The sequence below is a fragment of the Heterobasidion irregulare genome (genome assembly GCF_000320585.1).
Source record: "Heterobasidion irregulare TC 32-1 unplaced genomic scaffold scaffold_03, whole genome shotgun sequence".
Lineage (NCBI taxonomy): Eukaryota > Fungi > Basidiomycota > Agaricomycetes > Russulales > Bondarzewiaceae > Heterobasidion > Heterobasidion irregulare.
In genome coordinates this window covers 2,922,576-2,937,896 of record NW_009258199.1, presented here as the reverse complement: position 1 = coordinate 2,937,896, position 15,321 = coordinate 2,922,576, and the positions used below count along the sequence as shown (strand labels likewise).

Genomic DNA, 15,321 nt, shown 5'->3' with positions numbered 1-15,321 from the left:
GCGCCATTGCCACGTCAATGCGTCATTGCGTGTGCTGTTCTACCTCTTGCTCTTACCACTGTGCACACTTATACAAAACAAGTGCGGTTTCATTATCTCTCCACGCTACTGCCTATCTGCACCCATGCCCGTACTCTCATGCTGCCACTGCTGATCCCTGCCTGTGCTCACACAAGATGAGTATGGGCTCATCTTCTCTGGATGCTGCTGCCTGGTATTCTCTTGCTGCCACTGCCCAATCCTGTCTATGCTCATACCCTCTCACTTCTGCTGCCTATATGTGCTCATGCCCGTGTCCTCTCGCTTCTGCCGCTGCCAACCCCCATGCTTACACAGGACAAGTGTGGGCCTGTATTCTCTTGCCACCTTATGCCTGTGCCCATACCCTCTTGCTTCCACTGCCCATGGGTGCTTGTTCCCATGTCCTCTTGCTTCTGCCGCTGCTAATCCCTGCACTCGCATATGGTGAGTTTAGGCTTGCCTTCTTTCGATGCTGCTGCCTACCTGGGCCTGTGCTTGTCTCTCTTACTGCCATTGTCTCTCGTCGCCACTGTCTGCCTCCACTTGTGATTGTCTCTGCTGTTTTCCCTTGCTTTCTTATTCTTCACTCTTCCTTACTGTTTTGGCACTCACTTTGTAGAGTAGTAAGGCCTGTATACAAGAGCATGTAAAGCTCTATAAATTACAATTTTATCTGTGATTTTCATGGTTATAATTATGGGAGCAAGAGCCAATTCATTGGCAGGAATAGAATAAATATTCTGGGTGTAGTTATTATTAGTGTGGTCTATAGAGACTGTCTAGATGAGGAAATCTCTCAAGATTGTCTAGAAGACAGGCATCTCCCAAGACATCTCTAGAAGTGAAGTCTGAGGGTGATTTAGTGATGACTAGGGAGGCACCACTAGCTGTAAATCACATCTAGTGAACACTGTCAAACCGGGGTCTTACTTTTGGCCTCTAGTGGTCTAGTGCAGCTATACAGACCATTCAAGCTACTATATGGATTCCTGATATTGGTCCATGTTGTTATTATCACCATTGTTGCATTGTTGTTGATATCCCCAGCATTGTAAGTTATATTGTTGTTGTCATCTGGATTGCCTTCTAGGAGCTTCTAAGTCAAAATTCCTACCTTTGAGTATGTAATATGAGGAGCCATATATATCAAGGTGGAGCAAGGAAAGCTGAATGAGGAGGTAAAGGCATTGGGACCAGGGTATAGAGGTCAGAGACACCTTAGGAGAAGCACATGTCAAAATGACAAGTCACATTTGTGAAGACACATTGCTTATGCAGTTGGACTTCAAAATGCATCCTGCCTCCACCCCTCATGTCAAGTGTCACAAACAAGGCGCTTGAGACACAGTATATCATTATATGCACTAAGAATCACTTCTAATTTCACTATATGTGCTGATTCCCATCATTGACTGGGACCTCTAACTATACTTTCTTTATACCTTATCTTAGGCTCTCTTTTGAGCTGCACACTGACTACTTAGAACTTACTGATGACTAGACATTGTGTTGACTTCTTTTCTATGTGGGTTTGAATGTGAATTTTATAGATGCTCATCCCCTGCTTATTATTTGTATGCTATTGCATCTTTTTTTAAATCAATGTATGTAGAGGCAACCAATCACATGGTATGATCTAATATTATTAGACTTTGACCAGTGTCTTGAGTTTCCTTGATAATATCCCTTAATTTAGATGCTCTGCCAAATCATTTAGAAAATCACTTGTTTGTATTATGCTCTAATTAGTTCTATTTATGCATAATTAGGAATGATTAGAATTAGAGATTATTCACTTACACCCCCCCCTAAACCTGTTTTAATTAGACATAATTTTCCTAAATTAAGAATTATTAGGATTGATTATAACTTGAAATTTTGGTAAAATAATAATAAATCAAGCATCACAATTCTCATAGACTTCTTATAGAGTCATGTCTATTAGAGCACTAGTTAAATACCTAAACACAGAATATACCTTACAACAAACTTCCCTTTTGCTAGAGTTAAACCAACAACCTCATATATATAAGCACCCAGGACAGATGCTCTAAGCCACTAAGCCACCAGGTCTAATATATTAACTTGGTAATCTAAATAAGTAGACATAATATAGGCAACCTCAACATCTCTGATTTTATTCAACATTTATCTTTCCTTTCTTTAATAAATAAACAGGTCAATAAATACCCAAAAAGTCAAGTTTTTCAGGATTTAGTTTAAACACTAGCTAAGAAAATAATAAACCAATAGAAAATAAATAATACACTTTATATAGGGTAAAAACAAATTATGGTACTTATACAATTTGGATTTAGAATATTTAAAACTATAATTGAGTGTAATATTCAATAGGACTCTAATATAGACAATACTATCTTAATTTGCAAATTTGATCAAAAACATGATTATGAATAATTAGCCATAATTAGCTCAAATTAGTATTATCAATAATTATCAATAATCAAGATTCAATAAGAGAGAGGGGTTTTCCAAATAGCCACTAGTGAGGTAGAGGGTGGGGACAAGGGTATATGTATGGCATGCTTATATATAAATAAGCACAAAATTGTTGGAGATAATCTTAATAAGCTTGGTGCACATATTTCCTACATGGCAGGCAAATATATTATTTTAGCACCATATATCAACATGACTGTCTTTTCCATAGCCCAATAGCTAAAAAAACACCAAGTTTGAGCATCTTCTGTATAACAAGGCAATAGATAATATAAATAGTGCTAAAGATTGTAATATCAATAGTGATGATGATTGTGTGCTACACAAGACAGTATCAACCACTACACTAATAGACAAGGTTTATAAGGCTGCATATAGCACATCCCTAAGCCCAATCTGCATGTTATGTCCTATAATAACCAATGGCAAGCATTAGCTAACAATGGCAACTTTAATGATCTTGTGTGCAAGGCCAAGGTACAAAGGCAGCTAGAAAGTCAACAAAAGAGCTACAAGATAATGGTGCAGGAATATATGAAAGAGAGTAATGTGCTAAAATAGTGTAGAATGTGCCATATCTTTACCTTCTCACTGATAGAGCAGTAGTACTTACTATTTCCTACTACTAATTAAAGATTTCTTAGTATGGAATTAGTGCTAATATCATGAAATTAGAAACCAATCCAATGCTTACAATGTGTTGCTCCCAATTAGGAAATTAGACACTTTTAGATGCTATTAACACTTTTAGATACTTTTAGACACTATTAGATATAATCCAGAGCTAATACAAAGGGGTGGTTTTCAAGATGGAGGTGGAGTTGGCAAGGATGGCCTTTTGAGCCATTCTGGCTCTGAGCCATCTATCTATTTTGCAGGCTGTATTAATCCAATCCTGAATAGTGTCCTTTGGTTGAACTTCCTTGTCATATATTTTGTCCATGACATGTGGGTCTAACCCATGTTGGAAGTAAGGGACTTGTTCTTTGTCGGAAATGTCGGCATCAGCGGCAATGAGGATGAACTGGTTGGAGTATTCATCAACCGTCATTCATCCTTGAAAGAAGGCCATAAGTGCGCTTTGCGCTTTATTGGTCTTGCCCATCTCCCTGAACTGTAGTTTGAACTTTGCTAAAAAGTTCGCCCAGGTGCCTAGGTCAGTGGGAGGGTCTGCTCCCACTGATTTAAGAAGAAAGTTCTCCGCCCAAGCTCCTGCCGTGCCATATCTCATGCATGAGAGCACCAGGGATATCTTGTCTTGATTGGTCTTGTACCGGTCGGATTCTGCTGCAAAAAAGAGACATTGGAGCATGAATTTCTGGGATTTGATGCGGTTACCTGTGTAGTTGTCTAGGAGTTTGACCTGTCCTCTCCCGGGTTGTACTATTGTGGGAGGGGTGTTTGCAGAAGCCGAAGCTTGTCCCAATATTTCGGCAAGTGGTTCGTTTCGGGTGTTGATTGGTGTTTGGTCTAGTAATTGTTACGAAACGTCTCGCCTATGCTTACTTACTTCTTCCCACCTTCTTGATAAGGACTCATAGGACCTTTCTCCCGACTATACCTCGCGTTCCTGTTCCACTGATACTTGGTCCATGCATCTGCTTGTACATATTTATAGATACTGCGGCGCAGTGTGGAAGCCCTAGGCTATCCACTTCTGTCCAATCTAAGAACTGCTGTTCACACAGTCTTCTCTGATTGCAAGACACTAGTCTGATCAGTCCCGATCATCCTCTCAAACCCTCTCTCATCATTCGTGGCCTAGGATCCTCTCGTCCCGAACAGCCGTTCGTGACATCTGGATAGCCTCTCCACACACAATCCTACTCCACCCTTTTCTTTGCAGCAGAACACCGGCTAGATACATACGGCGCTAGGCAGTCCCAAAAGACAAGCATCCGTCGACCGTAGTAGTTACTATACACTTCGAGCAAACGGTTGGACGATTCCACTTCAGTGTGGGTTGTTTCAGGTTGTAGAATACTTCTATCTGGTAATCAACCCAGTGGAAGTATGACCGAAACAACTGCACTCGACGTTACGTACGGTACTATACCAGAAGCAGAAATACTGTACCCGGCCAGAACGAGCTGCTGTTGCCTTGACCCTCGAACCTTGATCAGGTCGAGACTAGCGCGGGCTCTTTGATCTAACAAGACGACTTCCAAAGGTTCAGGAAGAAGCGTAGGGCGAGTTCCACACGGAACCGACTACTTGAAACATTCCGACACATTTGTCCATTTCGGACAACCGATCAGAAGGACATCCAAAGGAAACTGGGTTTACGTAGGAGGACAGAACAGCGGAAAAACAGTCGACGCCCCACTAGTACCCTGGGAAGACAGGAAGGCACCCCTCAGAACCGTAGATTCCCCCATCCGAACAAAACCTGTTCTATCACCGATTGATATTCTCAAAGAGGATATCGAAGAAACCCCAATTCCTGCAGGAGTATTAACACCAGTTGACGAAGAAGACCCGGAACCTGTAGCAGGACCGAGTCAACCAAATCCCAACCTGAACCTGCAACCGAACCCTCTACCAAGCACCGACACCACAGACGACGAAGACGAAATGTCGGACAGAGGAAACAAACCGAAAGATTTCGATGGCACAAGGTCGAAATACAGAGAATGGATATATGAATGTCACATGTACATTCTCGCCAATCCGACCAAGTACGACACCGATAAGGATAAAACCCTGATGGTGTTGTCGTACATGAGGGAAGGGACGGCATCACTCTTCGCCCAGAAATATTACTTCGACAGGGAACTTCGAGAATACAAGGCGACAGAGACAAGAAAAACGTGGGGAACATTCAAGGACTTCTTGAAGGAATTGGCCACTGCATTCAAAGATGAAAGTCTCGAACAGAAGGCAAGACAGAAGCTATTCACAATGAGAATGGGAAAGCAGTCAGCAGACGAGTTTGTCATGGACTACCTCATGACGGCAGGAGAAAGTGGATTCGATCTCGAATCCACCGTCGACTACTTCCGTCGCGCCATACACCCGGAGATCCTCAAACAAATTTACAGACTCCCTGACATGCCGACGACAATGGACGATTGGGTAAAATACACCCGAAGGTTCGATAATCAATGGAGAGAGTTGCAGAGCATAAAAAGCTCCGTACCCTCTGCTGCTGTTCGATCCAGCAACCCTTTCCGCTACAACTCATCCAACGCTCCATCCTCTATGAACAACTCCGTCGTCCCCATGGCTGTAGATTTGGTCAGAACGACCCTCACCGATGAAGAGCGCAACCGCCTCAGAATGGAGGGTGGGTGCTTCTATTGTCGCCAGAAAAGACATATGGCAAACCAATGCCCTGTCAGGGGTTCGTCTAGGATATATGAAGGGCCAGCTAGATATGTTCAACAGAGTAGTGGAACGATGGGGAACCGCTCGGCTCAGACCGGCGGCAGGATGGGAGGTGGAGGAAGCGGCTATGGCCGAGCGTTCTCGGCAGGAACTTCAGGCGGTGCTCAGGGAGGCGCTGCGGCGCAAGGTAGAGGCATGGCGACGACTAACCCGTTCCGAGCCCGACTCGCAGCTCGCCAGGCCCACGCACCCGGACCGGATGCGCCTGTACGTGAGACGGAGCATGAGATTAGCCGAGAAGAGATCCAAAGGGTTATTGGGAAGATGAGATGGGATGAACAGGAAGCACTCCTCCAGGAGTTAAGCGAGATGAGTAAGAAGAAGGAATCGGATTTTTAAATAGGCCTACGGCCCCGGTGTACCGTAGACCTATCCCAGACTCCCCTGTAAAAACATTCGTACGGCTCACGAAATCCAATCAGAAATCGTCTATGAGGATAAACGTGCATCTAAAACACAGAAGAGGAACCACCGAAGCCCAGGTATTGATCGATTCGGGAGCAGAAGGACTCCTCATCGACAAACAATTCTGCCTCAATAATAACATACCAACGCAGAAGATCGACAGGCCTATCCCTGTGTTTAACGTAGACGGAACAGCCAACGACGGAGGAAAAATCACCGACAAAGCCTGCGTGCTTATGAGAATAACAAATAAAGAAGGCGACTATCACGACGAACAATGCGAACTACTAGCCGCTAACTTAGGAGGCGAAAACGTGATCCTGGGAACAGACTGGCTGCATGAACATAACCCACAGATAAACTGGGTAAAAAACAACCTTACGTTCTCAAACTGCGCTACCACATGTCTAGTCAGCCGACCCAAGTTTACCATACAAGCACTGACGCCTGCACGGCAAAGAAAAAACAGAACGATCGGATATTCCAGAATAGAAGACGATCCGGAAGAAGACGAAATCGAAGATACCTTCTTCTCCGAATTCTACGAGGAATGGTACTATCAAAACCCACTAGAAGTACATCCCCTTGAAGCAATTCATATCGGTTCCATCGGAAACAAATCGCAACAGCTGGCAGAAAAGGCAAACAAGGCAAAAACGGAACGACCTATCGAGGAAATCGTTCCGGCGTACATACTTAAACGATTTGCCAAAATCTTCAGTCAGGAAGCTTCACAGCGACTTCCAGAACACTCACAATGGGACCATAAGATCGATATGAAACCAGGATGGGAGCCAATGGGGTGTAAACTGTACCCGCTGACGGAAGAGGAGGAAGACCAACTCCACGAGATGCTCCAAGAGCACCTAAAACGAGGAACCATTAGGATATCTAAATCTCCGCAAGCGTCACCCTTTTTCTTCGTAAAAAAGAAGGAAGGAAGTCTACGACCAGTGCAAGATTATCGGAGACTAAACGAATGGACCATAAAAAACAAATATCCACTACCCCTGATTGACGACGTAATAAGAACCATCGCCAAATCGAAGGCGAGGATCTTCTCTAAGTTTGACGTAAAATGGGGGTACAACAACATCCGCATAGCAGAAGGCGACGAATGGAAAACAGCCTTCATGACCAAATTCGGCCTATTCGAATGTCTCATGATGTTCTTCGGTGTCTGTAACTCACCCGCCACTTTCCAAACAATGATGAACATCATTTTCCATGACCTCATTGTGGCACAAGTCCTGGCAGTCTATATGGATGACATTTTGGTATTCACGAAAACCATCGAAGAACACCGACGCGTGACGACCCAAGTCATGCAAATACTCTTGGACAATGACTTGTTCCTGAAACCCTCCAAGTGCACTTTCGAAACAGACACGGTTGAATACCTCGGATTTATTATCTCCGCGGACAATATATCTATGGACCCCGTCAAGGTTGATGGAATCGCTGCCTGGCCAACCCCGAAGAACCTAAAAGAAGTACAATCCTTCCTAGGCTTTGGAAACTTCTATCGCAGGTTCATCAAAGACTTCGCCACGACGGCCCGACCCCTCAACGACCTTACAAAGAAAGATGTTCCATTCGAATGGACTCCCGAAAGGGACGAAGCATTTGAACGACTAAAGCATTGTTTCACGTCGACTCCTGTCCTTGTCTACCCGGACGGTAATCGCCCATTCCGTCTTGAGACCGACGCCTCAGACTTCGCCTCGGGAGCCATCTTGTCACAAGAAACGCCCAATGACGGATGGCACCCCGTCGCTTACTTGTCCAAGTCATTTAATGCGGCCGAACGGAACTACGACATCTTCGATAAGGAACTGCTTGCCATCATCCACGCCCTTGATCACTGGCGCGTATACCTTGAAGGTGCACGACACCCGTTCGAGATCTGGTCCGACCACAAAAATCTCCTGTACTTCTCTACCGCCAGAACTCTCTCCCGCCGCCAGGCACGCTGGTCACTCTTCCTCTCCCGCTTCGACTTCACCCTCGTCCACAAACCAGGCGTTACTCACCGACCCGATGCTCTGTCCAGGTGTCCAGACCTGAAAGAGGGGGTAAAATTTGACAACGAAAACCAGGTACTACTACAATCTCAAATGTTCGTCAAAAGTGCAATGGGACGAGGAACAATCGAAATGCTTGATAGCCAACTGAGACGAAAGCTAAGAAAGGTCACAGCCAAAGATAAAGAAGTAACAGATGCGATGGAACTCATCAAAGCATCCGGACCCAGAGCACTCTCAAAAGGCCTACAAGAATGGAACTATGAAGACGATCTCATCTGGCACAAGGGAAAAATATACGTCCCACCAGACGATGGACTTAAAAGACAAATCACGAAAATATACCACGATTCACCAGCAGCGGGACACCCGGGAAGATGGAAGACCTATGTCCTAGTGTCCGATAACTTCTGGTGGCCAGGAATGTCCACATTCATAAAAGAATACGTAACAGGATGTGCAACGTGTCAATACACCAAGAATATCACACACCCCACACACACCCCACTCATTCCTAACAAAATACCAGAAGGACCCTGGCAGACAGTCACCATGGACTTCATTACGGATCTTCCACAAGTCGGACCATATAACGCGATACACGTAACAGTGGACAGAAGCACTAAAGGAGTCGTCTACACTCCATGCAACAAAACCATAGACGCCGAAGGAACGGCCGACCTCTATATGAAGAATGTCTGGAGACGATTTGGACTCCCACAAAAGATCATCTCCGATAGAGGTCCACAATTCGCCGCTCGATTCACGAGAGAACTATGGAAGAAGTTAGGAGTCACGACAGCGTTATCGACCGCTTATCATCCCGAAACAGATGGTGAAACAGAAAGAGTAAACCAAGAATTGGAACAATATCTGCGAGCATTCTGCAATTACGAGCAAACAAACTGGCCTGAACTACTACCATACGCCGAATTCGCACATAACATAAGGGAACATTCAGCCACGCATCAATCACCATTCGAACTCATGTACGGCTACAATCCGACCTTCGTACCCCAAATCACACCAAGGTCCGACATCCCCGGAGTGGAACTAAGACTAGAAAGGCTAGAACAACTTCGAAAAGAAACGAAGGCCAGCTTGGAAGTCGTGGCAGAATTAATGAAAAGAAAAACCGCCGAGAACGAAGTCAAGTTAGAAGCAGGGCAGAAAGTTTGGCTCTCGGGAAAAAACATTACCACTACACACCCAAAGGACAAATTAGCCCCTAAACTACACGGACCATTTGAAGTAGAAAGCAAACTAGGACCAGTGACGTACAAATTAAAGCTTCCGCCAACATGGAAAATACACCCCGTATTCCACGCCTCGTTAATCTTACCCTATCAAGAAACAGCCGCACACGGCCCCAACTTCGAACAACCACCACCTGACCTCATAGACGGACAGGAGGAATACGAAGTCGAAGAAATTCTTGACAAGAGGAAACGAGAACGCGGGTATCAATACCTAGTACACTGGAAAGGATACCCGAGCTCCGCGGATGAATGGGTCACGAGAGCAAACCTAGGGAATGCTAAAGAACTTTTGGAAGCATATGACACGCGACATCATAATTTACCATTACGGGCAGCCCTTGCAAACATCGGACAAACAAAGTCAGAAACATACAAAAGCCCAAATTCAATCATTACAATTCCCTCATTCCTTCAATCACTCATTCACCCTCCCAACGAACATGTCTTCCAACGAGTCCATCCACCCCTCTTCTGAAGACATTCTCATCGAACAAACGCCCTCCACCAAACCCTCCATTCCTTCGACCCCCGAGATGTCCATAGTAGAAGAACGGTCCGTACCATGGGACACAGACGAAGAACAAGCAGCACGGGAAGCGGAAGAGGGATTCAGCGAGTATCTGGAAGGACTGGACGAGGATGAACGACAACAGGATGAGATGATCAGACTATTCACGGAGGACTTCGACAGACCTTCACCTTCCCACTCTCCCTCTCCACCACCCCTTATCCACACACCAAGCGAGGGGATCGTATTTCCCGACAGAGAAACGTATCTGACGACTCCCGTCGCCTACATGATGGGGCTTATCGAAGGCACGCCGAACACCGAATTTGTATCGGGACCAACTAGACCGGAAATTCAGAGGGCGTTGGAGATCCTGGAAGAAGAAAGGAGCTTCGTCCGACACGCACAACGAGCCTTACAGATCAGAGAGGGAACGCTCATCGCCCGCATTAATGCAGGCGAGAGGAAGCTCATAGGTCTAGACCAGACAACACCCCTTCGGGACACCTTTCATCCCGCCGATGACATCACCCCTGTCACTGAATATCACATGCCAACCACGGCTGTGGTATCTCGTGCCTTGTCTTCGGCCTCAAATGGAGCGCCACTTCGCCCAATGCCGGGGGCTTACCCCATGGAACGCGGCAGAGGAAGGGACGTCTATAGGTTCGCACAAATATCGCCTCGCTACCACATTGTACCCGCACGACTGGGCTTAATCTGCCCTTCTACCCGAACTCGACCTCCCCTTCCCTTTGTCGAGTATGACTCCAGCGAGTCCGACACCCAACCCATCGTCCTCCGTCCTCGAGGTGCTTGAAGAATGAGACGCTGACGTCCGGTACGACGTAAAACTGCCGGGGCAGACGACGGTTCGAATCCGTTGGGCCGGTACCCACTGCCATGATGAGAAGAGGGACTTGGCTCTAAAACGCAGTCCCCGCATGGTTGGTAACGAGGTGGGATATCATGACGTCCGTACTCAAGGGCTATTGTGTCATGACTCGACTGTGGGCAGCGAGAATGTGTGCCCTAAATATTATTTTGTACGACTCAAACTACGCGCATTGCTTATGTTTTTCCTGGACTCTTACTTACCGTCTCTGGCACTGACGGCCTAGAGGGGGGGGTAATGTTACGAAACGTCTCGCCTATGCTTACTTACTTCTTCCCACCTTCTTGATAAGGACTCATAGGACCTTTCTCCCGACTATACCTCGCATTCCTGTTCCACTGATACTTGGTCCGTGCATCTGCTTGTACATATTTATAGATACTGCGGCGCAGTGTGGAAGCCCTAGGCTATCCACTTCTGTCCAATCTAAGAACTGCTGTTCACACAGTCTTCTCTGATTGCAAGACACTAGTCTGATCAGTCCCGATCATCCTCTCAAACCCTCTCTCATCATTCGTGGCCTAGGATCCTCTCGTCCCGAACAGCCGTTCGTGACAGTAATGAGTCAGAGTCTGACTGTGAGGTTGGTTCCTTTTGCTCCGAGTCTTCGGGGATTACCAGTGCCGGTTCCTTGTATTGGGGTGGTAGGTCCCAATGATTCTCTACTTCGTTCCAAAGTCTTTCTTCCTCGGTTCTGTCGTCAAATGCAAAAAAGTAACGCCCATTTTGGAATGAGCAGTTATCGTAATTCGGTGGGGCGATGTGATTGGTGTCGTTATAGAGCCAATGGATCCCCTTGTGCCAGATAGGGCGATTGTTATGACGGAGTTGGTTGTCTATGCATCTAGTGCCGGGAGGGTATTCTCGGCCTAGGTCTTGCTCCAGAGTGTGTGTAGTAATACTTTCTTAATGGGGGTCTATTATCCCCACTAAGGAAGGTTATGAGAAAGAGTGTGGCAGCAAGCTAGTGTGGGCAAGGTAGGGGCAGAAGAGTCTATTCTAGTGTTATGAACTGCTCGTTCGGTAACCCCAAGAGTAGGAGGTTCTTCCCTAGGTTGCTCGTAGAGGAAGGGTGGAACGATGGTCTTGACTGTACGTGTAGCACAGGAGCCAGAGATGTATTGCAGAGGCTGCAGTAGGAAGACTGCAGTATAACGAGGATGCTGTGGTAGGGAGACTACAGTGAACAAAGGGATACTGTAGGAAGACAGTATCAAAACGAGGAGAATAGACTGAAGATCATCAGCCTATTCTATGGGCCTTTTATACTACTTTAGGAAGTAGGGCATGAGAATACCGTTGATGAGCATGCACCCGCGCTAGGGTCCGAGGGAGGGATTCGGGAAGCTTTGGGGAAATACCGAACAGTGCTAGACAAGTACCGAAGTCGCCGACTTTTACCGAACACGGTCGGTCCCTACCCGACCGACGACAAGCCACCGAAGGACGATTCGGCAGCACTTGGGTCAGTTCGCCCACACTTCACGTACTTACCATGACCGCACAGGAGGGTTACGATAGGTGTGTACGAGATCGGAGCCAGTATTCCGTATCGGCCGATGTCCTCTGTGAGTCGGTCGGTCCTTATCGCTTATCGTCCCGACTTCCGCATGGTCGGTCAAACACGATCTTACACCATTGCTTGGCCACCCTGGTCGTACGATACCTCTTCTTTATTTTTCATTGGTTCTCCAACACCTGTTCCTGCTACCTACACTCGGGCGACGGATCCCGAACGTTTGGGATTTCGACATCACTGATTACCTTTTACCTTATCACCTTCGGAACCCATATGGACATCTCACCTACCTCCTTATCTTCTCTGATCGCTAAGGCTTGGCGCCCATTCGACATCTACTCTCATTTCAGGTTCGATATTTTACTTAGGGGCGCTGTTTACTATAAAAACCTACATACAACTCTGGAATAAAGCAGCTTTCGCACCCCACAGTTCAGAGCTCATTCGCACTCGTCTCAACCATCGAAATCGTCTTCATCGACTCCCGAAAACTTGTCATCTTCGTCGTTCGGCCTTGTTCGCGTTCGTACTCGTCTCTTCGCTCGTACCCCTAGTCCTTCCTCGTATATTGTCAGAGTCCCGTGTGGCTCTTGAAGCACGTAGTTGTCGGTCGCGACACTACCTCCTCGTTACCGACCGAATCGCCGACACGACCGACCGAACGTTCGGTCGGTGTTCGGTGCAGTCCCGAAACCGTTCGGGCGCTATAATCTCCACTCCTCGCTGCTTCTCAAGTGCGCCGTCGATTTCTAAAGTCATCACTAACGATTCCTTGTGTAACAGAAACTAGCTCCAGCACCCCTGCATTAGAGGTTGTTTTAGTGTTGTGCTCGGCACTTAGAGCCACCTCTAGCGTATCACCGTATATGTATCTGTAGGTATTCTCTAAGTTGTCTCTCTCAATAATGGCTATTCTTGTGCTTCTCCATTCGTCTCCTTCCAGCCAAGAAAGACTAGGAGTTCTATACCTGGTGTATGAGTAGTTTGTAAGGTGGCATTCCATGCTTGCTGCAATAAGGCCCATGATACTCGACCAATGATAGGTGATCCGTTGGGAGTGGATGACCAAGGTTATTATCTGTACCTTGTTATACGCCTCAACCTGTAAGGCCACTTGATATTTGTGATGATCGTATTGGAATAGACCACTATTAAGGCCTAATAAGTCATGATCATAACAATAAATGCCCTAAAAATCAGGGCTGATATTTGAATTTAGGCACTAGACAATGATATTGTAAACTAATAAAAAATAAAGAATACAGTAAAAATAAGATTGTAGCACTTACACAATTTGGATTTAAAATGTGTAAACTTGTAATTGGATTGTAGATTCCAATAGGACTATAGTAGTAAAGACAATATTACCTTTACTTGCAGATTTGATTATAAAGTTGATTATGGATAATATATTCTGATTAGCTCAGATTAGTATTTTGAATAATTAGATCTAATTAAAAGAGGAGGTTTTTCCAGATGGAATCAGTTAAAACATTGAGGGCAGGTTCAAATCAGAGGAGACATCGTGAACAAGAAATCAAGAACTAGCTGTTGTCTACCACAAGGTCTCGCAGCTGCACAAGTCGTGGTTGCGACATTACATGGACAAAGTGAAAACCATGTGGATGCCATGCCGCAATAGGGAGCGATAGAATCAAGTGCGCCAGGAAGCACTGTTCCTTACGGAATGGACTGTATCAAGTGGCCCCGGAGCAAGCGATATCCTAAATGAAGATGTTATTAGACAACCAAAGTAGAATTAGTTCATCACTCACATCAAAATCGTCTCGAACAGGGTTTCGCGATGCGCATGTTGCCCCCCAGCAAGTGTCACGATACAACAGGGAGTGAACAAGCCTCTTTGAGTTTGCGATCAAAACGTTTGTTGTCGCCAGCAAGGACTGCGACAACGAACAAGGAGGAGCTGGACTGACAATGGGACTCATCTGGGCCAGTATATTGATTGCACGAGATTGGATCCGAATGCTCCTTGAGATATCAGACAGACAGCACAGGCCTGGCGGAATGGGAAAGCCAAACACCTCTGCAAGTCTGCGATCGAATCACGCCGCGTGTAGCCACAAAATGCATATCCACTGCATGCATGATTAACTCTGCTCCTCAAGGGCTTCAGCGTATTTCGCCCGTCAGCTGTGATGCGAACTGCTTGACGTTGGCGTCAAGACCGGACCATGTTAAACCCTTCTACTTACGCCCAAGGATACATGAACAATTCGTCTGGAACTCGATGACCTAGCAATGCTCAGAAAATCAGATCCGAAGACATACCGAGTGTTGGCTTGCATTGTATTGACGTACTTCAGCAATTATTTCGCAAACCGCATGATAGCAGCCGACAGCTCCTCGGACAGTAGGCGAGGTCGAGTGAAGGGCACGCGGGGCGGTCGCGGGGCTGGCAGTTGTGCGATTCTAGCACAATGACATTGCGCGTGTTCGAGTTCCCTGAGTCGTGTCCTCGTGAGCCCCTCAAGAAGCCCTCAGGCCCCTCATGCAGTTATGGCGGCCTCGATAGAAGCACCAGTGACGGTACAGGGGTAATCCCTAGTTATTGGACCTGGATAGGTGCACGATCAGTAAAACCGATGATGCATCCCGTTCAAAAACAAGGGCGCCCACCGCGAAGCCCCGGAAAATGAAGCAATCCGATGGCTTCCTTTGATCCTGGGCCGTGTGGTGTGGATATATATGTTGTATTCTGTGGAATGTACTTTGCGGGAGCTGCAGGGCCGCAGTAAGGAGCAGAGAGAAGGACGTTGCGTACCTCGATTCCGGCGACTTTGATTTGTTGTTGTGAGCACATGGCGTCCTCCGCTATCCGTTGT

At 46.3% G+C, this 15,321-nt stretch overlaps 5 protein-coding genes across 5 annotated transcripts; 3 read left to right on the top strand and 2 right to left on the bottom strand.

Moving 5' to 3' along the window:
* Nucleotides 1–5,055: 5,055 nt before the first annotated feature.
* Nucleotides 5,056–6,207, top strand: HETIRDRAFT_311919 (uncharacterized protein; the record flags this gene model as incomplete). The annotated part of the gene is made up of 1 exon (XM_009546098.1): nucleotides 5,056–6,207. One exon carries the CDS (start codon nucleotides 5,056–5,058, stop codon nucleotides 6,205–6,207), a length of 1,152 nt encoding a protein of 383 aa, XP_009544393.1.
* Nucleotides 6,208–7,460: 1,253 nt separating this feature from the next.
* Nucleotides 7,461–7,745, bottom strand: HETIRDRAFT_313870 (uncharacterized protein; the record flags this gene model as incomplete). The annotated part of the gene is made up of 1 exon (XM_009546097.1): nucleotides 7,461–7,745. A coding segment is annotated over one exon (285 nt), but the record flags the coding sequence as incomplete, so codon positions are not given.
* A 2,251-nt stretch (nucleotides 7,746–9,996) lies between these two features.
* Nucleotides 9,997–12,719, top strand: HETIRDRAFT_116903 (uncharacterized protein; the record flags this gene model as incomplete). The annotated part of the gene is made up of 8 exons (XM_009546096.1): nucleotides 9,997–10,876; nucleotides 11,002–11,089; nucleotides 11,485–11,603; nucleotides 11,741–11,817; nucleotides 11,894–11,937; nucleotides 11,963–12,051; nucleotides 12,283–12,424; nucleotides 12,467–12,719. The coding sequence occupies 8 exons, from the start codon at nucleotides 9,997–9,999 to the stop codon at nucleotides 12,717–12,719; spliced, it is 1,692 nt and encodes a 563-aa protein (XP_009544391.1).
* Nucleotides 12,720–13,142: 423 nt separating this feature from the next.
* HETIRDRAFT_313497 (uncharacterized protein) lies at nucleotides 13,143–13,356 on the top strand (the record flags this gene model as incomplete). The annotated part of the gene is made up of 2 exons (XM_009546095.1): nucleotides 13,143–13,212; nucleotides 13,262–13,356. Coding segments are annotated over 2 exons (165 nt in total), but the record flags the coding sequence as incomplete, so codon positions are not given.
* An 819-nt stretch (nucleotides 13,357–14,175) lies between these two features.
* Nucleotides 14,176–14,424, bottom strand: HETIRDRAFT_314046 (uncharacterized protein; the record flags this gene model as incomplete). Its single annotated transcript, XM_009546094.1, has 2 exons — nucleotides 14,176–14,202; nucleotides 14,254–14,424. 2 exons carry the CDS (start codon nucleotides 14,422–14,424, stop codon nucleotides 14,176–14,178), a joined length of 198 nt encoding a protein of 65 aa, XP_009544389.1.
* Between the last annotated feature and the right edge of the window lie 897 nt (nucleotides 14,425–15,321).